Source organism: Anolis sagrei, chromosome 1 (assembly GCF_037176765.1).
Source record: "Anolis sagrei isolate rAnoSag1 chromosome 1, rAnoSag1.mat, whole genome shotgun sequence".
Lineage (NCBI taxonomy): Eukaryota > Metazoa > Chordata > Lepidosauria > Squamata > Dactyloidae > Anolis > Anolis sagrei.
This window is the reverse complement of record NC_090021.1, coordinates 204172814-204195758: the sequence shown is the minus strand read 5'-3', so window position 1 is coordinate 204195758 and position 22945 is coordinate 204172814. Positions and strand designations below refer to the sequence as shown.

The following is a 22945-nucleotide window of genomic DNA, read 5'->3' as shown; positions in this document are numbered from 1 at the left end:
ATAGATAGCCATTGACATTCAAGGAATTTTACTTGATGTAAAGATGTTGTTTTTTTTTTGGATGCATTAACTTAAAAGAAGTTTATAGAAGGTTTCCTGTTTCCTTCTTTCACTGATGACATCTGTCTCTCCAAAGCTGGACAGTGTGAGAGGGGAAGGAGGTTCCTACAAAGCGGAGTTCTCTGAAGTTGGATGTAGAATTATTTAATTCTGGGCACTGTCCTGTAATTTTGGGCTCCTCTGTCCCCGAGATGGATGCATTAAGAGGGTGGAAGCCACTCCTACCCAGTCAAAACTGAAAATAGATGTCTAGTCTCTTCCTGTTTTATTTTGCTGGCATCATTTTAAAGCATTTCTGGGCATTGTTTGGTCCCTGGTAGGTGCTCTGAATAATAATTTGGCCCTGCAATTCATAATAAAAACATAATAATAATACTATATTTGTATTCCGCCCTATGTCCCCAAGGGGACTCATAGTGGATTCTAGCATGTATACAGACATGGGCAAACACTCAGTGCCTTTGAAACACACAATGAAGCAAAGGCAAAGGCTTCCCCTTTCATCTCCGGCTCTGGAGATGGTGCTCATATCTTGCTCTGGGGGAGGTACCCATCTCCATTTCCAAGGTGAGGAGCCTGCATTCTCTGTAGACACCTCTTGATCACGTAGCTGGCATTACTTTTACTTTCCCGCCAAGTTGGTACCTATCGATCTACTCACATTTGCATGTTTTCAAACTGCAAGGTTGACAGGAGCTGTCTCACAGATTCAAACTGCAAACCTTCAGGTTAGCAAGTTCAGCAGCTCAATGATTTAACCCGTTGCACCTCCATGGCCCAAAGTAACCTTTTCTTGAATGCATATTACCATTTTGCATAGTACTCTTGTATGCCAGATAATGCACTTTGCTGTGCATTGCAATTTTGACAGACAATACCATTATGTTTGGTCCCGAAACAGGATATTACCAGTCTTTAGATTTTTGAGGCTCAGTTTTACAAATTTGTCAAGTAGTAAGTGCATCGTATGGGACATCTGGAAAGACAGTTGGAACAAATTTAAGAAAGGACTTCTTGGGCTCCTCTGTAATTTAATGAAGATGGACTTCCAGCAAGTGATGGTTTGCTCCACACAGCAGTTGGTAGAAGCATTTTTTTTCTAAGAGACTCATAAACCTGTTCAGGAAGGTTTAAACTGGGTTATATAGGAAGCAGTTGACTGATGTTTTCTGGTGACATGGGGACCTTTGGCATATATCCTTCTTCTGATTTGCTTGTTGGGAGGTGGTGGTAATGGCAGTTAGCTGATGTCCAATCAACAGGAGAGTGGGCTCCCTGTTGCCTGCAGCAGCTGCCAGTCCAAAAGTAGATATGGGAAAAGGGCACTCTGGCTGGAAGATGCTTCATAGCTAATAGTTGATGTAAAATCACAGCTGAAGTTCCTCAGAAAAGCTTGAGGATGTGTATCCCAATGTATGTAAACCCCAACATGCAGCGGTTATGGTGTGTCTTAGAGCTGTTCTGAGACTATTGTTTCCCACTTTTTATGTTCTTTTACAACATTGTAGGGGAGAGATCACTATTCCTGGTTCCATTTAAAGCAGTATGTAGAAGAATAGGTCAGTTAATCAAAATCGATAGCTACGTCAATATTTGGTTTTCAATATATCAGGTTTTTAAAAAGCTTTCCCACACTGCTATATAAAGTAACGCACATGGTTAACATTAGATCTGAAATAGTGTGTTTATTTTAATACTATAAGTGTTGTGGCATGTGTGAGTAGTAAGGAACTAATCTCTGCAAGGCCTTGTTATATAGCATAAGATGGTATATCAGCTTTCAGTGTGTCTCAGGTATGTGTTCTCATGAATGTACACAGAGGTCTCCTACTTCACAGTGTTTGTGCAATAGAAATAATTTGGTCATGGTGATTTATTCTGTGCCATAGGGAGAGATCAGTTGCTTGCAATTTCTATTTATCATACATTTAAGTCAAACAGTGCCTTGATTTAGTGATTCCCATTAGAAACTGAGACCAAGGTTGGATGAAAATGCCAAATCCCTTGCTGGGAAAGTGTCAGTGTTCCATTTCAGCTATGGTCAATGAACAGTGATGCAGGTGTGTTCCCAAATGTGGGGGGCTTCCCCCAGAGTTTTAGATTCAGTGCTAAACAAAGGGCATGCATTTTTTCCATAACATGCTGGTTTGTTCCAGCAGCTGCCTTTGGTGGATTTGAACACATACTTAATCCAGACGGTGCAATGATGCTGTCATATTGACTTCAGAAACACATGAGAGTACCTGCCCAAAAGAGTAGGCAGGGCTCTTCGTTTAAAGCAAATGAGTAATACTGAAATTTGGATTCTTTTATGCATTAAAAGTAATAGGTGTCCCCATTTATACTTACTTTTGTTGGTAAGTAAAGGGTTCATTTTAAATGTAGACATAATGATGTTTGTAGTCAGGCCACTATATTTTGCCCTCTTATACTTCAATAAGACTTATTTCCTGCTTGGTTAAGTTACACTAGATGATTTTGTAAAGTGGTCATTAAAAATAACAGCTAAAACAATTTTCGAATAATTTGATTTTATTTGGCTAGGTTTAAAGTGCTTAGATGTTTTCTTTGGCAATAAGAAGGACCAGACTATTAAAAAAACGCTTAATCTAGGAGCATTAATATCCACATATTAAAATGATATTGAAGATAAAGCATGCCAATAAAGTATATTTCCCTAATATATGTGGAATAATGAGCTATGCTGCCTTGGTTTTTGTCTGACATCTTTTTAAAGTACAGTGTTGTCATAACGTGCCTAGTAAAACCGGTTTTCTGTGGTTATTATATAACTAAGAAAGTGGAAGACCTTGGAAAAAGTTGGACCGGATCCATACGGTTGTAGGGCAGCTGGCGGTGGCGGCTGGGAATTTATGCTATGTATTATCTCAGAGAAGTTATTAATTCAAGAGGATCGTTGGAAGGAGTTTCTAATTCTCTACCAACACTGGGGGGTGGGGGTGGGGGTGGGGTGGGGTAGAAATGAGTATCATATATTGAGTGAAAAGAAATACAAGAGAATAAGCAGGAGATAATATATAATAGTCTAATCCTGTGACATGTAGCTGCCTTATGAAGTGATGGTGTATTCTTTCTGTGTACAGAAAAGTCAGTGGCTCTATTGACAGGCACAGAATTTAAAGAGAACATTCTCTTTTTAAAAACTTCGCTTTGTGACTTTTAAACATCATGTTTGTAGTTTTATGGCTTCAAAGATAAGTGTTTCATTATGTATGAGGGAATTAAAAAACAGAAACTCAAAGGGGTCTCATGAACAAGAGGCCAAGTGGATGCAGGTGAACTTACATTGCATGAAGAAAATAAAAATATGTTGTGCAAAATACATGATAAAATTGCTCAAAACGAGAGCATTCCTGTTCAATTTTTTCATATCACCAAATTTATATTTTCTTGATGAAGGAATTAATTTGCACTAATGCAAGATTTTTTTTGGGGGGGGGGGGATCTTTTCATGATGTACGAGGGTTATCCGAAATGTAAGGTTACAAGGCACGTCGCTCTCATGGAGAATTTTCTCAGGGGAAGTTGGTATCACTGCTGTGTAGCATGAAGCCAGCAGAAGCGATCAAGCAGTGCCAGTCATCAGTAGCTCATCGACTGGCGTTGTGGTGAAGGTTAGAGATGAGCGTCCTCATCCCATTTCCCTCCAAGTGCGAAGTTCGTGCTGTAATATGCTACCTAAATGCAAAGGGCATAAGCGCCACTTCAATTCAGCACGAAATCATTTCAGTTTATAGAGAGGATGTAATGTCACGACAGCATGTGACAAAATGGGTACGGAATATATTGTAAGACTATGAAGAAACTTTGCAGAACCATCCAAAACAAACATCATGGGATGCTTTTTTGACGAAGAGGAGGTGAAAATCGAAGTGATGAACTGACTGAAAAATGAAATGAAAAAGGTGGAGGGAAACTTCTATGACACAGGCATCCTAAACTCATCCCACGGATAACAAAATGTATTGAACTGAATGGTGATTATGTGGAAAAATAATGTAATACCTATGTTCCAAACCATGTAAGTTTTATGTAAATAATATTCATTCTTTGTATTAAAAAAATCTTGTAACCTTATTTTCCGGATAACCCTCATAGTTCATGAAGAAAGGGTCAATAAATTTTCTTTCTGCTACTCATAGAGGAGAATTTCAGTACAAGATCCCAAAGCTGCACTTCGAAATTCTGCACTGCAAAGAAGATTTCACTATGGGATTTCACTGTGAGCATAAATTTGATCTCAAAGAAATTACTATTGAGAAGTTGAAAATACTTATAATGAAATCAGTATTGTACTGATGCACAGCAGTTATATGGTGGAAGATACAAAATACTATACATCAGAGAATAGGGACATATGTTCTTTGATTTTCTCACTGTATGTAGTCTTCAGATTAATTACTCTTGGGAAAAGAAAGATAGAGAACTTATTCCAGAGGAATGTGTGGATTTGCTAGGGTGTAAGTAGCACAGCTGTGCTTGACTGATTTCTTTGGACATTGATGGAATGCCAAGACCTGACAGGCACATGTTATAAGTACTGTGTAAACAGCTGTTAAGCTCACATCTCTCCATCTTCACTTGCTCCTGCAGAGAAAGCTGTTTTCATAATGTTATCTGTCACATTACACCTTCAAAAAGGCAGCAGAGTCGATACTTAGCGGATACGAAAACACTGGGAATTCTTAACTGATTCACAAAGTAATGCCTTAAGAATTTCTCATATGGTTCTCTGGTGCTATTCTGTGGTATGATTCCAGCCCAAACATAAGCAAAATATACAGTTTTCGGTGCGGTTTCAGGTATCCACAGGAGATCTTGGAATGTATCACTCACAGATATGGGGGTCATACTGTAACATATTACCCACTCCACAGAGTTGCCATCTCACAGGACGTTTACTTTGTTAATATGTTTGAGATAACATGAAACTAAGCATTTTAAAGCAACTATTATGTGTGGTTATTGTTACCTGGAATCAATAATAAAGCTACTTGCATATCTTTACAGGTGATTGCAGAAGAGAGAAATATCAGGTCTATTCGGTTTTTACAAATATCCAAGAACTCATGGGATTCTCCTTTCCATTTCAGGTACAACACTTTACCAAGCAGAAGAACACTTAAAAATTCAAGATTAGTGAGTAAAAAGGATGACGTTCATGTCTGCATTATGTGTTTGCGTGCCATCATGAATTACCAGGTATCTAACTTCAGTTATTTGATCTGATGCATATTTCTATTGAGAGGGAATGTGCTGCTTGCCATAATGATCTTCCTTGCTTCATTAAAGCGAAAACTATCCAAGGATTGTCAAATAAAATTGGAGATGGCTCAATCATCTAGATTAATATTTATCATCATATTTGATCATAATATTCAATGCACCAGAACAAAACTATTTGGGTCACACAGTAGTGATTATACAGATTGTATTTGAAACTGGATATAATGAAATTAGATAAACCCAATCAATCAGGAAGCAGTCTTGATGGTATAGAGGAGTTTAAGATGTCCACAACAATTCCCTGGGCTTATTATAGTCTCACTATTTGATGTTATGGAGGAAGGATGAAAAATAAAAATAGCAGTATGAGAAGGAGTCTTAGATTATTTGAAACATAAAGACTATCCCTGATGGCTATTTCAGTAGGTTATAGAGCAGGCATGGGCAAACTTTTTTGCCTTCGGGCCACATCGTGAGTCAGGCAGGAGGGCCGGGCCAGAAGGGAGGGGAGCCTTTCCCATGCTGGGTGGGGTGGGTTGGGCCGAGGAGAGGGTGGGCACAGGTATGGGGCCGGGCTGTGCCTGGGCATAAGTTGTCCTCCCGGCATAAGGATAGGATGGCTCACCCCATCCTTATGCTGAGAGAAAGACAAGACATGCAGCGACTGCCCCAGTGCTCTCTCCCAATCCTCCTCTTGATCCACTTCCCTCGATCCTTGGGCTGTTCTCTTGGCATTATGCCAGGAGGAGGGCAAAACAAGTGATGACTGAAAGTGCTCCAAAGGGCTTTCAGCTGCTGCATGCTTTCCTCCCTTGTCTTTTTGGCACAAGGATGTGATGGGCCACATCCTTATGCCAAAAGGACAAGGAAAATGAGGAGGGCCTGAGATAATCACCCAGGGGGCCACATCCAGTCTCCGGGCCTTAGTTTGCCCATACCTGTCATAGAGTGAGAAACAACCAAAGTCTGGAATTGCTTTTGATTACAGTGACCTAAATCCTGTCCCTAGATCCTACTACTTTGATATACACTAATGGAACTTACAATCAAGTTCCTTTTGATTTAGTGGCTCTTTTCTAGTTGAGATTAACAACTAGATTTAGGCAGCCAATGTTGAATTGAATTTTATTGTTACAGTCACAGACCAGGAGTGTGGCAGCCAATGTTGCTGTTAAGATTGCATAGACTTACCAGAATAGCACAATTCCAAAAGGAGTTTGGGGAAGAAAAAGCCCTTCTTTAAAGAATGTTTACTTAGATGCTTTTGTTTACATGCAATAATGGTAACGAGGATTAAAGGAGTAGAATACAAAAAAGAGGATGGATACAGACATTTAAAAAGATTGAAATTTGTTTCCTGAACCAAGAATATTTGTTTGCACAGCTACTTTGTTTTACCCAGCTTCTAGCGTGCAAAAATTGGTATGACTGGTTTAAATCATTTATTTAACCACAATGCCAGTTGAGCTGTGAAGAATTCTAGATCTGGTCAAAGACTATATATTCTGTGCACAGTTCAGTCTCCTATTGGACAAGGGAGAAGCTCATCCAATGAAAAAGAAAATGTATTTGGAAGTTTATCTATATAGAAGCATTGGCTAGAAACTGGTAATGAACAGTTTCAACTGTATTCCGTAGCAAATCTGTGTTTACTAGCATATAATGGGTAGGATTGCCCAGATTTATCCATTTTATACACTTTAAAATGATAAGAATATATTTCAAATGCTGTACTTTATTTCCAATTTCTACTTTAGTATGGATTCAATATGGTCATGTCGCACCTCAATGCTGTTAATGAAATTGCACTAAGCCTGAACAACAAGAACCCCAGGTAAAAGCCTCTTCTGTCTTAGAAATTCTTGCATGGAGATTTTTTTTTTCTTTAAAGCTGCTCTGCAAGCAACCTGTCATTTACATGTACTCAGTCCCTTGTGAATTTCATTTTTTGACTGGTTTTCTTTCATCTAAACTTGTGATCACTTTGGTAGACCCATGCAGGTCAAGAAATGGTTTTGTAGTGACTATATAGTCTACAAATTAGGGGTTTTTTGAAAAAAAAATACAGAAAGTTTTCATGACTGGGACTTCAAGGGGCAATTGAGCATTTGCCGCATCTTGCTTGAAGCTATGGGAGAGACAGCCTTTGGAAGCTGTGTGGAACATTAAAAATACTACTTTCAGATGTCATCGCATCCATCTTGCAAAAACTGACTCATCATATTTTTCTAATTGATTTTTCTTCCCCTTTCTTTGCGCAGAACAAAGGCTCTGGTCTTGGAACTGTTGGCAGCAGTTTGTCTCGTGAGAGGAGGACATGAAATCATTTTGTCTGCCTTTGATCATTTTAAAGAGGTAGGTTATTCTGTTTAATCAGAGAAGAACATATGCCTTGCATAGCTTTGCTGGATAAGGCCATTGGAAGTTTGCGGATTAATCTTTATTTCATGAGCCTGAGAGTTCTCTACCAAGACCAGCCCAAGACATTTTACTGCATGGTTAGAGCAAGAAATGGCACCTTTTCTCATCTGATTCAGGGTTTCTCAAGAGTGAGCCATATTGTTTTGTTACTCAGGATCTGGCAAGTATGACTACACATCCCTGCCAGCTCACAATGTGTTGGCCTTTCATGATATCTAAAACCTCCTATCTGAAGTGACAGTCACACGCTATCTAGTGGTAAGGTTGGCCCTGCCTTGATACCATACACTGTATTGTGTTTGTCATTCTACTTGGCTCCAGTGCATCCTGAATCTAGACACAAAATTTTAAAATGTCAGAAAAATGTGTCATGTCCAATTTGTTCCTCATATCAGTGGAATGATTCATGTCAGTGAAACAGGCAGGTGGTGGTTTATCCTTTTTTCTTCTGCTCCCTATTTTCAATTTTCTCAGAGGTTTAAACTCTTTCATAAGTAAATTTAAAATAATCCCCATGCCCTCTGGGATTATGTGGGCAATTTTGTCATGTGTTTGGCCCTCCTGGCTGTTTTAGACCTGAGGGAAATTTTGGGCACTGCTTACAGCCCATGGGTCAAATTTTGCTTATGACCAAATTAAAACCAGAGCTAAGTTTCAACCATTTGTTGGAAGAGCATCTAAAAATGCCTCCTTGCCAAAAAGGGAATGGTGTGTGCTCATACATGGTACAAGTGGCCAGGTGGAGTTTTTTTGCCTGAGGACATACCCTGTGGCAGATCCTTTCAGATTTTGCTTAATATTTTGAGGGTGCATGTGAACCAGGAAGTGTGGCATGTTTCACTGTGTGTCAAAGAGATAGATAGTGTCTATGTGTATAAGAGCGAGAAAGAGAGAGATGGGCAGACAAAAGAATATGTAATATTGTATATGAGCAGAATGACTTGGGGGCCTGTCACACTCCTGAATTATGCCACTGTGATTCTACTTTAATGGCTATATCAACATCCTGTGGAATCTTGGGATTGGCAGATTAGGGAGGCGCATTTATGGACTTTGGGCTATGACTCAGGACTCAAATCCTGGCTTAGCCATGAACTCTCTAGGTGACCTTGGTCAAACTATCCCAGCCTCAGAGGCAGTGGCAAACCTCTTCTGAACAAACATTGCCAAGAAAACTCTGAATAGGTTTGGCTTAGAGTCACCATAGGTCAGAAACAACTTGAAGGTACACAAGAGCAACAACAACAGTAACAGAAATGTTCAGCACTCAACCAGAGAATTTCTCTGATGTCTCTGACCAAACTACAAACCCTAGGATTTCATAAGGTACACCTATAGTATTTAAAGTGGAATGATAGTACTATAATTATGCCACACTGGGTTTCATCCTGATCTTTAAATTAACTATTAAAGGTGCTCAATGCCACAGCATACCTCATTCAGCATCTTGGGTCTTATCTTTAAAGTACAGACTAAAACCAGGAGCTGGTTCACTGCCCCACTGACATGAAATCCAACAGTCACCAGCAGCTTGTTTACTACGTTTCCTTGCTTGGATTTATTTGAAACAGAAAGACTTGCACTGATCTCATTAGGAAATTATTGAAAAGGCTTGGTTTGTTCTGACCTGTACCATACTTCCATAAACCAGCCTTGACAATAGCTTCATTATACACTGAAATTTATTCTTGCTAAGGTTAAGCAGTAAGTAGATAAGAAATGTATTCCTTTTGGAACCATAGCACATTAGAGAGCCAGGATCTATGGACGCAGATAAAAAACAACAACAATGATACACTTGTTGCTAGGGATAGACGAGCTTGTGACCTTAAAAAAATTAGTATTAGGATTTTGTTTATGGTTTTTTTTGGGGGGGGGGGGGGTTGGTTGGCATTGTGGTGCTTTTGCTTTCCACATTCAGCTTTTACTTTTCTTTAATTACAACTGAAAGAGCTTCTGAAAGCCAGAAAATGAATTTTTCATAATGGTGATTTTTTTTATGTCTGTATATAATATTTCTAAGGATGATGGAGTTCTGGGAGAGGAGGAAAGGAATCCTCCAGTCTTGTATTTGCTGGTTTTACACAGTTAGGTGCCAGAACTGGGGAAAGCTTGTTCCTATGATCCAAAGTGTGCCCTTGCCATGAACCCCTTTTGTGGAAACATACCACTTGGAGAGGGAAGAAGAGAATTCAAAGTGATTAGTGTGGCATCTGCTTCAGGCATAATGAAATGGGCTGTAGGGAAACACAGAGTTGTGTGGGCATTCTTACTGGAGATAAGCAGAGCTGTGAAATAGGTTTTTTCTTTTCTTTTTAAAAAAAAGGATATTGGTGCAATGTGAGATGTAGTTTTGAGCAAGGAGAACTCTTCATGTAGTTTTTTTCACGCCCTTAAGTAGGGGCAAGTGGGTCACCTTTCCACTGATCTTGGTGAACAACTTCCATCATTCCCAGCCAACATGATTTGTAGTTGGAAATGTTAGCAGGTAGAATAAAATACTATTTTGAGGGCCTGCTCTAGAGAATAAATAGTAATGTTTTGCATGTATATAAACTGACAAAGGCATGGGTAGTAACTTGTTACTTTCTACCTAATGTGATAGGCATTGTTCAGTTTGTGGCACTTTTTTGACCATATTGCAATCAATCAGTAGTAGCTCAGAAGGTCACAATTGAAGCAATAGCTGGAACAGGTTGAAAACAACATATTTTACCAGGAAAAAATAAGATGAGAAAATGTAATGTTCAGCAAGAGAGGCAAGATCTTATAAGAAAACGTTATTTAATCTGTGGCAATTTATAGAATCAACTCTTGGCTCAGAAGAGCTCCAAAGCAAGTTGCCTTCAAAAAGAGATGGTTTCTTGTTCTGTGTTTTATTATACATATCTCCCATATAATGTTTGACCATTATGTGTCAATAGAAAGCTACTTTTCAGTTCCTTAAAAATGATGATATGAAGGCCATTAACTTTTTATTTATGAGTTGCTAAATAGGGCAGGAAATCAGACAGACATTTTGAATTTGTTCCAGTAGTATAATCTAGTTTAATCCTGCCTCTAAAACAGTCTGGGATGGGAGGATTATAAATATATTGCATTTACCTTCAAAATAGTTTCATTGGCTGATGCTTTCTATAGAAACTCTTTAGTTGCTTGCATCTGCACAACTGCTGTGAACCTGGGATTGGGAACTTTATTGACCATCTCTTGTGCAATAAAATAGTCCAGAGACATTAGCTTTTGCTTTGATGTTTTTCAGTGATTTTTTTTTAAAAAACCATGACCTCACAAGTAGACCTTACCAAGCTTTTCGTGGGGAATATGGTTCTGTATGTAGAAAGGGGAGGGTATCTGCTCTGATGGCCCCACTCTTTCTAATTCAATTATTAAGCAAGAATATCTGAGCAAGGAAGGCTGTGCACAAACAGCACCATGTGTGTAAGCTTCCACACAGCCTGAGCAATTGGATTTACAGATTCAATTGAAGCCTCTGCATCTAAATGGTTAGATGTTCCAACAACACCCCTGTGGTATTTGGCTATCTGTGCCCCTGTTCGGAAGGTTGCACCCCACTTTCTGTCCCAGTAATAATTGGATTTTGAAAAAATGGCTTGTGAAAACATGGATTGGTGATAAAGCTTCAGTGGAGACACATTTTCCCCAGGATAACTATTTCAGGAGATAATGTCCTTTCCTAGGGGTAGATTTATCTCACTTCCTGTTGTCCCACCCCCATTTTTAACTAGTTGGATGTCTGTAACTTGGAGACTGCCTGTACTCTAATCGGATTTCCTGCCAAAATCTATTTCCCCCCTCTTTTCGTATTGCTGTTTCTCCAAAGCATGTCTGCAGGGAGATAGACATTGATTGGGTGGTTGGGGTGGGGTGCATAGACGCTGGACCAAGTGCCAAATTCAGATAAAATATTGGTGGCCTTGTGAGGTGCTTTAACTTTAAAATCAAGCTACACTTAAAACAAACCTTAATGACCCTTAGTGCCATTAAAGGGCAGTCATACCCCCGCTTTAAAATATGAAAATCCAGTTCTAAGGACAGTAGCTCTCCCTCCCCCAATGTCTGAAACTACAGATAGTACTGAACCCTATACCAATAATATTTTCAGTCCCCAATTGATTATGGGTAACCAAAGCTACAGAAACTGAACCCATGGATTAGTGAGTGCAGTTGCTGTAGCTCATTTGGAAGAAAATTCCACTGAGATGAATATAGAACAAGCCCTATGAGGAACAACTTAAAGAGCTGGTCATGTTTAGCCTGCAGAAGAGAAAGCTGAGAGGAGACATGAGTGGAAGTGAAGGGAAGTCATAGGGAGGAGGGAGCAGGCTTGTTTTCTGCCACCCTGGAGACTAGGATGCAATGAAGTAATGGCTTCAGACTACAGAAAAGAAGATTACACCTGAACTTCCTGACTGTGAGAGCAGTTCAGCAGTGTAACTCTCTGCCCCAGAGTGTTGTGGAGGCTCCTTCTTTAGAGGCTTTCAAGCAGAGGTTGGATGACCATCTGTCAGGGGTGCTTTGAATGTGATTTTCCTGCTTCTTGGTTGGCCCACAAGGTCTCTTCCAACTCAATTATTCTATGATCAAGTAAATCTAGAATTGTACAACCTGAACTTTGGTCTGCATTGGAACTTCTTTAAAGGATTTTTAAAATATGGAGTGTACTTGAAGTTCAATAGTTTGGCAAATCAACTCCAACTGATTCTTTTTTTTATTACCCTTCCCTCTGGCTCACTATTTAACCCTAGACTCTTACAAAAACTTATTAGAGATTCAATTTTATGTATTGTAACTGAAGATAGAAATTTATTGCAAACAAGACACCAGCTTTATTCTTATTGGATGTTGCAGCTACTTAATTTTATAAGTCACTGCAGGATGTGTTGGAAGACATGAGCCAATAGTCTTTGCCTTGGGCCATAAACTGCAGATGATGCAGACCTCTTGAGTTTTTTTTAAAGAAGAAAACTGAAAGTATTTCCAGTGTACGTAACATTAAACAACCCTTTACTTAACCAGAATCTTGCAAGAAAATTGATCTTTTGTTCCTTAAGTGGCTTGTAAGAATGTAATGGCAGTCTCTGAGAAATATCCGCCTCAAAATAGTACTGTCCTGGAGTGAAATTGGTTGATCACACTAGGCCATTGTGCTAAGAAGAAAAAAAGCATTCATTGTGACCTTGGCATGGTGAGACCAAGAAAGAAAGAAAATGTTTAGAGGAGAGTCACGTTAATGTTTGAACACTCAAGCTTTTTAAAAATTAGAACATATTTCTGACGTTTCTTGATTTTCCAGTTCATACTTTCCCCCCTCTGTGAAATTAATTCTGCGTTTTAGTAGCCCTCAATGTTCAGTATAAACATTCAGTCCCAGGGCTGGTCAGCTTTTTACAGTTGTCACTGAGACAGTCTTCATATGGCAGATGTATCATGTTGGGAGGAAGCACATGTAGATTGATGGCCTGGTGGTGTGGATAATTTCTGTGTCCTCCTCCATACACTCCCAGCAAAAACTGAAATGAACATAAATGTTGCTCATTTGGTTAGAGTTGCATATTTGGACAAAACTTTGTGGCAGACTCCCATTTCCTCGTGGAACTTCCTGTTGCTTCGATCGGATGGACTTACTATAATCAAACAAATTGGGATTAGGAAGAGTGATGTGCCTGTGTGTGTACATGCACAGTTTTTGTTGTTGCTGCTGTTGTTGTTTAGGGGATTAGGGTTGGGATTAGGGGAAGGGAGGAAGATGAAACCATACAGGCTGAAAGAGTTATTGATGTATCATAGAGTACAACTTATTAGTAAAGATCAAGCTGAGATTTTATGCACTCTTCCTTTAGAGCACACATGTCAAACAGTCTGCCATGTCGGTTTATATAGCCCACAAGGCTTTCAATGCCAGGGCAATATACAGTGGTTATATTTATAAAGTCTTACAATTACAACCAGCTCATTAAAAGCAACCATAAGGCTGATGTGGTCCTCGGTAGAGAGAGCATTTTTAAGTGGTTATAATTGTTATATTGATGCACGTGTCGTTTGCATTAATTCTTGGGTCCCCTTCAATATTTCCTCCTATTGTCTGGATTTACCCATATCAGGATTAAGGAGTAGGAACCCCGCCCCCAACAACAACAACAATAACAACAACCAATCATGCTTACCTTTGGCCTCATAGATCTTATTTCTCAGGAAACATGGATAAGTCAGATTGTATATCATTTATTTTTTCAAACCTCTTTATTACTCTGCATTTTAACTAGGCTTGAGCTTGTGTTGTCAAGCCATGCTTTTGCTCCATGTTTTTTATGCATAGCATAAAAAGAAATTGAAGGAAGTCTTCAATGAAATATGATTACAAAACCGTGGTTAAGAGCTTTGAAGCATCCTTGGATATCAAACTAGCTTCAAACACCATGTTGAGATATGACTATTCAGATCCTTCCATGTGGTCAATAAGCCCACAAGGCTCTATCCCCATAATTTTTTTTAAAGGAATGTGTCTGGATTTAGCTTATGAAAACATAAGAAAACTGTATGTGCTGACAGAAATCTAAGGATTGTGAATGGAAACAGAATGGTTATGAGATTTTTATTATCGCCATTGAATTAATTGAATATCATTATGTTATCATTAGTACTTTTTACAGTCCCTTCCTGAATTAAGAAACCACAAATAATTTGTAATCTTGACAGATTTATTTTCATTTTCATTTGAATGTACTTATGAGAAGGATTATTGAACTCAATCCTGATGGAACATGCTTCCATTTTTATTCTCTCTTTGTATATGTAACCAATGAGATTATCGTCCAGTAGAAATGTATTTTAAAGACCTTTGAAGAACTTTTACTGCAAGAGATCATTCTGTTACTTTCAAGTGATAATGCAGACGTTTAACAACCACAGCAAAGTACTTCCCAAACCTTTATTTCCCCCTACATCCTGAGATGTTTCCTCTCTAATATATAAAGCCCATCTGCATTGGACTTTATCACTTCACCTGTTATTTTTGGCAGCTGTATACCAACCCTCATATGTGTCTTGTAGAGGAAGTGTCCAGAAGAACAACTTTCCTTGAACTTTGGACAGGACCATAGTTATTTTATTATAAAATTATAATGGTACAGCATAAACGTACCATTGTTTTATTCGATTGAGTTCATGACCTGACATACTGATATGCACGGATTGTGCTTAGTGATCCAAACTAGAACCCACATTGAAAGTACATTTGTAGACTTTAGAGAACTCTTTCTTGCAGATAGTATATTTAGGATTATGGGAGGAATAAAACTAAAAATCAGTGTAAATGAACAACAGGATAGACATGGGTCCTTTAATGGACATTTTTGCTGAAATTTGGCTAGTGAGTTTCATTATCTGAACTGGGATTTGAATGTGAATTTCCACTCTCCGAATCCCATGCTGCATCCAGTATACACTCTGAGTATTCCATTTGGCATTATTATAATTGTGTTGAGTGATCACCATCCTTTCCAGCTCTGAAGCAGCAGAAAGTGAGTAGGAAGTGTCTCAGCTGGTTTCCTGGCTCCAAATTTACAGCTTGTCTGTAGCACTTTGCAAGATAAAAGTGGTAGCTTCTAACTCCTCCTTCCAACTCCCCAGATCCAGAGTCAAGAGGAAGCATGGTAGGGAGCAGAACTCCATTGCTAGAAGATGTTCCAGGTACACCTCTAGTCAGCACTACCATGGCCTCAAGTTAGTTGCAACATGCTGTAGGATGGCAGAGGGGTTTCTATCCAGCAACAGTGCCCAGGAAGGCATGTTTCCTTCGCTAGGAAGGGAATGGATCTGGGGGTGAGGTGGGAATTTGCTAGACACAAAGGAAGTAAAATATTCTGGAAGGGGCTGGAAATTTAAAACCTTTAGCTTAAGCTTGAAGACTCAGCAGCTCAGTTTGTATTATAGATATTTTTCCTCTACATCTGGACTTTACTTAAGAACACCCCCCCCCCCAAACCCCCAAACAAACCATAATTGTATTTTTCAGCTGGCAAAATAAGTGCAAAATTTTTGCCTCAACAGCTCAGGCATGATGTCCTTGAGCTTACTAAGTATGTGTATGTGTGTGAACCTGCCTTCAAGTCATTTGTTGATATATAGAGTACAAATTATTTTCATAGTGTTTTCTAATATTCAACGTCTAGTTCAAGGTGACTCTATTTTGAAGCAAAGATTGCAAACCATAGTTTTTGAGATAAATGGGTCCTAGAGCAAATCAAGCCTTAACTCTCCCTAGAAGCCAAGATAACTAAACTGAGACTGTCATACTTTGGACATATCATGAGAAGGCAATGCTCAGAAAAATGGGGGGCTGGAGAAAAAGAGGAACATTACATTACAGATAGATAAACTCAACCAAGAAGCCATGGGCCTTAAACAGCAAGGTCTGTGGAGGAGGTATGTCATTTGTGGGGTTGCCATAAGTTGAAGTTTACTTGATGGCAGTTAATAACAAAAACTTCCCCAGCTATATTGTCTGTGGAAGTCACTTTTTTCAAGCTCTTCCTCGCATATTTATTTATTTATTTATTTATTTCAAACATTTCTATCCCATCCTTCTCATCCCCCAAGGGGGACTTACAAATGGCAGCCACTAGATGCCGACAATATCATCAATCACATTACAAAACAAATTGACAATTAGGTGAACAACAAGACTGCAACGTTAAAAAATAAAACATAAAAAATTGAAACATTAAAACAGCACCAAGCCCAAATCCAAATTAAAGTCCAGAGTTCCAGTCTGATGTCTATTTATGGTTAATTCTCATCAGTCAACTACATAGGACTGAATAGTAACAAAATGATTCCCTATTAAAAATTGTTTTGTCCCAGGATCCAGGGGAAGAATGCCTTTGAATTTATGAATAGTTTTTGATTCTATGTGGTTTGCAGAATTTGCAGAAAACTACAAATGTTCAATAGGATCCCAGTGTAGCTTAGAATGAGAAATTATTGGTCCAAAATCTGGCTGTTTTCCTAGTAAGATATGGTGAGTATTATCACAAAACCGCAAGTAGTAAGGCATAGTGACAGTATTGGGCGCAGTGCAGTGACAATGTCGTTTTTCACCCTTCTGCAATGTCCTTGACAAAGAGGAAGGAAGGCTTTGCATGCATCTGCAGCAAACCATGGTTTTTCATTTCATCCAGACATGACTAGTGTTACAGGTGTGTTTAGGAAACTAAGACAGAGTAGTTCACCATGCTTCACATTGACAGGTCACTCTGAAGTATAGTTTGTCTGGGTTCAAGTACAGTGAATAACTACAACTGAAAGGGAAAGCTATGCCTCTTCTTTCATGAAAGAAAAAGTGTTGCCCACTAGAAGCTAAACCATACTTTTGTGTGAATCCATTTCTCTCTATATATACATGTTTACATTGGCATGTACAATTTTAGTAAACAGATTTCATCTGTGACTCTAGTTCTCTTTTCTTCGAAATATGTACACTAACACTCAAATTCAGGCTCACATGCTATGTAATGTGGCATTGGGTGCCAAATTTGAAATAAAAGTATTTCACATTTGGGATGCTTACCATTACTCATGTATACAAGTTGATCGGTTTGAAATAGTGCTGAGGTGGAAGATGTAAAACACATGTCTGTAGATTGGGTATCCTTACTCTTGATGACAAATAATGCTTGAAATTGTTTTCCTCTTTCAAGCTATCATATCCCCAGTCCTTAGGTCCTTTTTTGCTATTTTCCTCTTTTGTTTTCCTATACTTATGTTAGCCATCTGCTCTGAATGTACTTCTGGCTTATATTTTCCATTTCCCTTTCAGACAGCTTTTCCTATGTCAAGCCAATGATGCTATTATAATGAGAAGAAAATTTTAAACATTGTGACTGTCGCTGCAACATTTCCAGATGACAGTTCTTTATCTTTTCTTATAAACATAGCTAACAGTTGTGAGCACTATTCAGCCGTGCCCTTTTTTGACCTTGTGTGTGTTCCAATAAATGTGGATTTCCAGCTGGGATTTTTTTGAAGCATCACAGTTGACAATGGAAAGCTTTTCTGTTCTGCAAATTTATATGCTTGATGCAGTTGCTGAATGTAAATTAAAACCTATCCCAAGCCACTTGCTAGAAGGCAGTAGATGTAGTATCAAGTACAACCTAAATTCCATCTTTGCAAAATGGATCAACTCTAGGGTAATAACTCTTAACTGACCTATGGTCACCTAGTGATCTTTGTGATTTGTTGAGAGTCTACCATATTGGCCTTTAGCATGACTAGGACCTTTGCAAAATGAGAAAGATTCCTTGCCATAGACATGCAACTCAAAGAGGCTGCCCAGTGCAAAGTTCCCAGTAATTTTATGTGCTTCGTTGCTCAATCATCTTTTATTACTGCCTCTAGTGTCCAGGTGCATAATACAAGTAATCACTTTATACTGCATCCCTGCTCTGCTTCCCTGCTCAGCCACAGAAACCCACTGAAAGATTTTGGTACAACTGACAAGCCACGCTCTCTCAGCTTTAGAAGAAAGCAAACTAAACAAATATTGCTAAGAAAGTCCCATGATAAGGTACCATAAGTCAGAAAGGACTTAAAGATGAAAAACAAACATACTGCATTGAAAAAAGTGGAGTTGTATTCAAAAAAAGTACATGCTAGAATAAAAATCAATTAGTTCTTAAAATGTTCCCACATTTTTCTCTTTTTCCCTTTCTACTTTTTTATGTTGCAACAGAATCTTTGAAAATAATTTATCCATGACTCTTTTCTAGGTTTGTGGAGAAAAACAGCGCTTTGAGAAGCTAATGGAACATTTTCGAAATGAAGATAACAATATAGATTTCATGGTAAGTGTCAATTACTGTATGACTAGGACTGTCTCTTTTTTAGTATCCACATGCTGCATTTGATCATTTTAAAGACTTTTTTGTAAATAAGTATTATACTCTGAGCTTGAGGGAAAATTCTTTTTGTCTGCAAGTCACAGAATGCTCCAGTCAATATATTTAGTGACTTGCATTTCTGAATGTTCAAGTCCAAAAAGTAGCTTCCAAAGGACTGATTTCACTTACTCTTAAAAGATTGCTCTTCCTTCAACTTGGAGCCCTGGAGAACCTATTCGGAGTGATGCCCACAACTACAGCATTTTTATCCAGTTAAGAGAACACACAAGTAAACAAGAAAAGTTCATCTTTATTTTGAATAATTTATGACTCCCCTATCTGCAATTTTTATTTTTCTTCTGAAAAGCAAGATTTTCCTGTGAGCAAACTTCTGACTTCTTTTTTGTCCTATATTCTCATTCTCACAAGGAATAGCATAGTTTCCTAAATATGGTTGCTTGCTACAAAGCAAGCAAGGCTGATGACCATTGTAGCAACTTGTGTTAAATTATACCATGATCATAGCAAGTAGGCTTGTGCATGGATCTGTTTTCAAAATTGTTCTTCGGCTGGTTCTGACGCCTGTAACGGCATGGGCTCTGCTGTCTTTCCCCCCTGGTTGTAACAACAGCGGCTGTCAAAAACTGTCTGCTTTCAGTTTCTTTTGGTTATACATGGAATGCGGGGAGGGAGGCAGCCACTAAAAGGAAAAGGATCACAGGAAGCAGGGTTTCTCAAGCCCTCTCTTTTATCTTGATGTAGAGGTGGAATTGAAGCGTGGGGGAGGGGAGGCATTCTAAACAAGGCATCAGTTTTCCTTTCAGGCGCCTCCAAATCAAGAGAGAAGGGAGGGCTTTTTTAAGGAAGCCAGGGTAGGATACCTCAAGGTGATCCCACTTCCTTTTATTTATTTATTTATTTATTTGATGCACTTATTAACCGCCATTCTCAGCCCATAAGGGCGACTCATGGCGGTGTACAGTACACATAAAAGACAATTACAAAAAAGCCAGTTTCAACAACATATAAACTATACAACAATTACAGACTACACTAAAAATCCGCTTTGTCTCTTAGTGGAATCATAGCCAGTCTCATATTCCTTGTTCCATTCCAGTTCTCATTACCGTATTGTTTAGCACTTAATTAAATGCCCTCTCGAACAGCCATGTCTTAAGGCTTTTTCGAAAGGACATGAGGGAAGGCGCCTGTCTGATGTGTGCAGGGAGAGTGTTCCACAGCCGGGGGGCCACCACCGAGAAGGCCCTCTCCCTCGTCCCCACCAGCCGTGCCTGTGAGGCAGGCGGGATCGAGAGAAGGGCCTCCCCAGACGATCTCAAGGTCCTCGTGGGCTCGTAGGCCAAGATGCGGTCGGAAAGGTATTTTGGGCCGGAACCGTTTAGGGCTTTGTAGGCCAAAACCAGCACCTTGAATTGGGTCCGGTAGCAAATCGGCAGCCAGTGGAGCTGGGACAACAAGGGCGTTGTGTGCTCCCTGCCACCCGCTCCAGTTAGTAACATGGCTGCCGCGCGCTGAACCAGCTGAAGCTTCCGGGCCGTCTTCAAGGGCAGCCCCACGTAGAGAGCATTGCAGTAGTCCAGGCGGGATGTGACAAGAGCGTGTACCACCGTGGCCAAGTCAGACTTCCCGAGATACGGGCGCAGCTGGCGCACGAGCCTGAGCTGTGCAAATGCTCCCCTGGTCACCGCTGAAACCTGGGGGTCCAGGCTCAACGATGAGTCCAGGGTAACACCCAAACTGCGAACCTGCGCCTTCAAGGGGAGTGCGACCCCGTCCAGCACAGGCTGTAACCCTATACCCCGTTCGGCCTTGCGACTGACCAGGAGTACCTCTGTCTTGTCTGGATTTAGTTTCAGTTTGTTCGCCCTCATCCAGACCGTTACAGCGGCCAGGCACCGGTTCAGGACCTCGACAGCCTCCTTAGTAGCAGGTGGGAAGGAGTGACAGAGTTGGACATCATCTGCGTACAGATGACACCGCACCCCGAAACTCCGGATGATCTCACCCAGCGGCTTCATGTAGATATTAAACAGCATGGGGGACAGTATGGAACCCTGTGGCACCCCACAAGTCAAAGGTTATGGTGTGGAACAGGAGTCCCCCAATAACACCTTCTGGGTGCGGCCCTCCAGAAATGACTGGAGCCACTGCAGAGCAGTGCCCCCAAGACCCATTTCCGCAAGGCGCCCCAGAAGGATACCGTGGTCGACGGTATCGAAGGCCGCTGAGAGGTCCAGGAGCACCAACAGGGACACACTCTCCCTGTCTAGCTCCCGGCGCAGATCATCCACTAAGGCGACCAAGACCGTCTCGGTACCATGCCCCGGTCTGAAACCAGACTGTGCCGGATCCAGATAATCCGTGTCTCTCAAGAATACCTGGAGTTGTGAGGCCACCACGCTTTCCATGACTTTGCCCAAGAAGGGGAGATTGGAAACAGGCCGAAAGTTGTCTAATTTAGTGGGGTCCAGTGATGGCTTCTTCAACAGCGGCTTTATGATAGCCTGTTTTAGGCTCGCTGGAATCTTGCCTTCCCGAAGGGAGGCATTCACCACCACTGTTACCCACTCAGCCAATCCCCCTCTGGCCTCCCTCAGAAGCCAGGATGGGCAGGGGTCTAGGATGGACGTGGTGGGCCTCATTCCTCCAAGTATCTTGTCCACATCCTCGGGTTTCACAAACTGAAAAGAATCCATCAAAATAGGACAAGCAGGTGCTCTTGTTACATTCTCGGAGTCTGCATCTAACGCGGCGTCCAGCCCAGAACGGATCAAGGCGACTTTGTCTGCAAAGAACCGAGCAAATGCTTCACAGCGCGCGACCGAATTGTCAGGGCTCCCACCTGCAGTGGTGGGAGTTAAAAGACCTCTGACAATCCGAAACAACTCCGCCGGACGGTTCTTTGCAGACGCAATAGTGGCCGCAAAGAAAGTTTTCTTTGCGGCCTTTATTGCCGCGGCATATGCCCTAAGAAAGGACACAAACCGTGCTCGGTTTGACTCGCTCAGATCCGAACGCCACACGCTCTCTAGTTCCCTCTTCCTTCGCTTCATCACTGCCAGCTCCTCAGTAAACCAAGGGGCTGGTTTAGCTCGGCTACTTGAGAGGGGACGTTCCGGAGCAATCATGTCAATAGCCCTGGCCATCTCCCCATTCCAGAGAGCCACCAAGGCTTCGACATGGTCACCTACCGAGGTGGCGGGAAAATCCCCATGAGCCGTCAGGAATCCATTCGGATCCATCAGCCTCCTGGGGCGGACCATCTTAATAGGTCCTCCACCTTTGCAGAGGTTAGGGGGCGCAGTGAGCCTAAATCTGATCAGGAAGTGGTCGGTCCATGGCAACGGAGAGATGGACAGCTCCTCCACCCCGCCACCCTGTTCCCATCCCTGGCAGAAAACCAAATCCAATGTGTGTCCAGCACAGTGGGTGGGGCCAGATATTTGTTGGGACAGCCCCATGGTTGCCATGGCAGACATGAAGTCCTGAGCCGCACCTGTGAGGGTCGCCTCGGCATGGATGTTGAAGTCTCCCAGCACAAGGAGATGTTGAGACTTCAACGCCAGGCTCGAGACCACCCCCGCTAGCTCAAGTAGGGAGACTGTAGTGCAGCGAGGTGGACGGTACACTAACAGAATCCCTAGTCTGTCCCGGTCACCCATCCTCAGGTAGACGCTTTCAAAATTTGCGGTCTGCGGGATGGGGCACCTGGTCAGATGGATGGAATCTCTATAGACCACTGCGACCCCGCCTCCCCGCCCTCCGGATCTCAGTTGGTGCTGCACGGAGAAGCCCGGAGGACAAAGCTGGGTCAGATTTACTCCTCCAGCTTCATCCAACCAGGTCTCCGTGATGCACGCCAGATCTGCCCGCTCGTCCAGGATTAGGTCCTGGATCCAGGTCGTTTTTCCGTTGACAGATCTGGCGTTCAACAGCACCACCTTCAGTCCAGAGGGTCCGCTCACCTGGTTACACCAATTTACCTTAGGAGACCGAGTTGGAATTGTTAATGTTTTGGATAAGTGGTCCGAATTTGGCCGAATTTGAGGTTTCCTTTTCCCGCATCTCCTCCTTCCCACCACGACCTCTATGGGGGCCCCTCGGCTAGTGGAACACCTCCCCTCCTCCATGCCGCAGTTCCTGACCAGGGTCTTAATCTCTATTTCATCAGATGTTTGAAATGTTGGCGTTTTTTCTTGCCAATTACTTTGGTCTTCTTTGTCCCCCCTCCCTTCCTCATTGTTCTTCACAGGCTCCAGCCCACTTCCTCCCCTGCTTCTTCCACCAGTCAA

General features: G+C 41.1%; 1 protein-coding gene across 13 annotated transcripts in view; it reads left to right on the top strand.

Moving 5' to 3' along the window:
- FMNL2 (formin like 2) overlaps window positions 1–22945 on the top strand; it is a 238118-nt gene that overhangs the window by 171592 nt on the left and 43581 nt on the right. For all 13 annotated transcript variants that reach the window (XM_060776951.2, XM_060776997.2, XM_060776987.2 and 10 more), the window contains 4 exons: window positions 5175–5283; window positions 7065–7141; window positions 7569–7662; window positions 18522–18596. In XM_060776951.2, the coding sequence (XP_060632934.1) occupies window positions 5175–5283; window positions 7065–7141; window positions 7569–7662; window positions 18522–18596 (355 nt within the window). The remainder of the gene's footprint in view (window positions 1–5174; window positions 5284–7064; window positions 7142–7568; window positions 7663–18521; window positions 18597–22945) is intronic.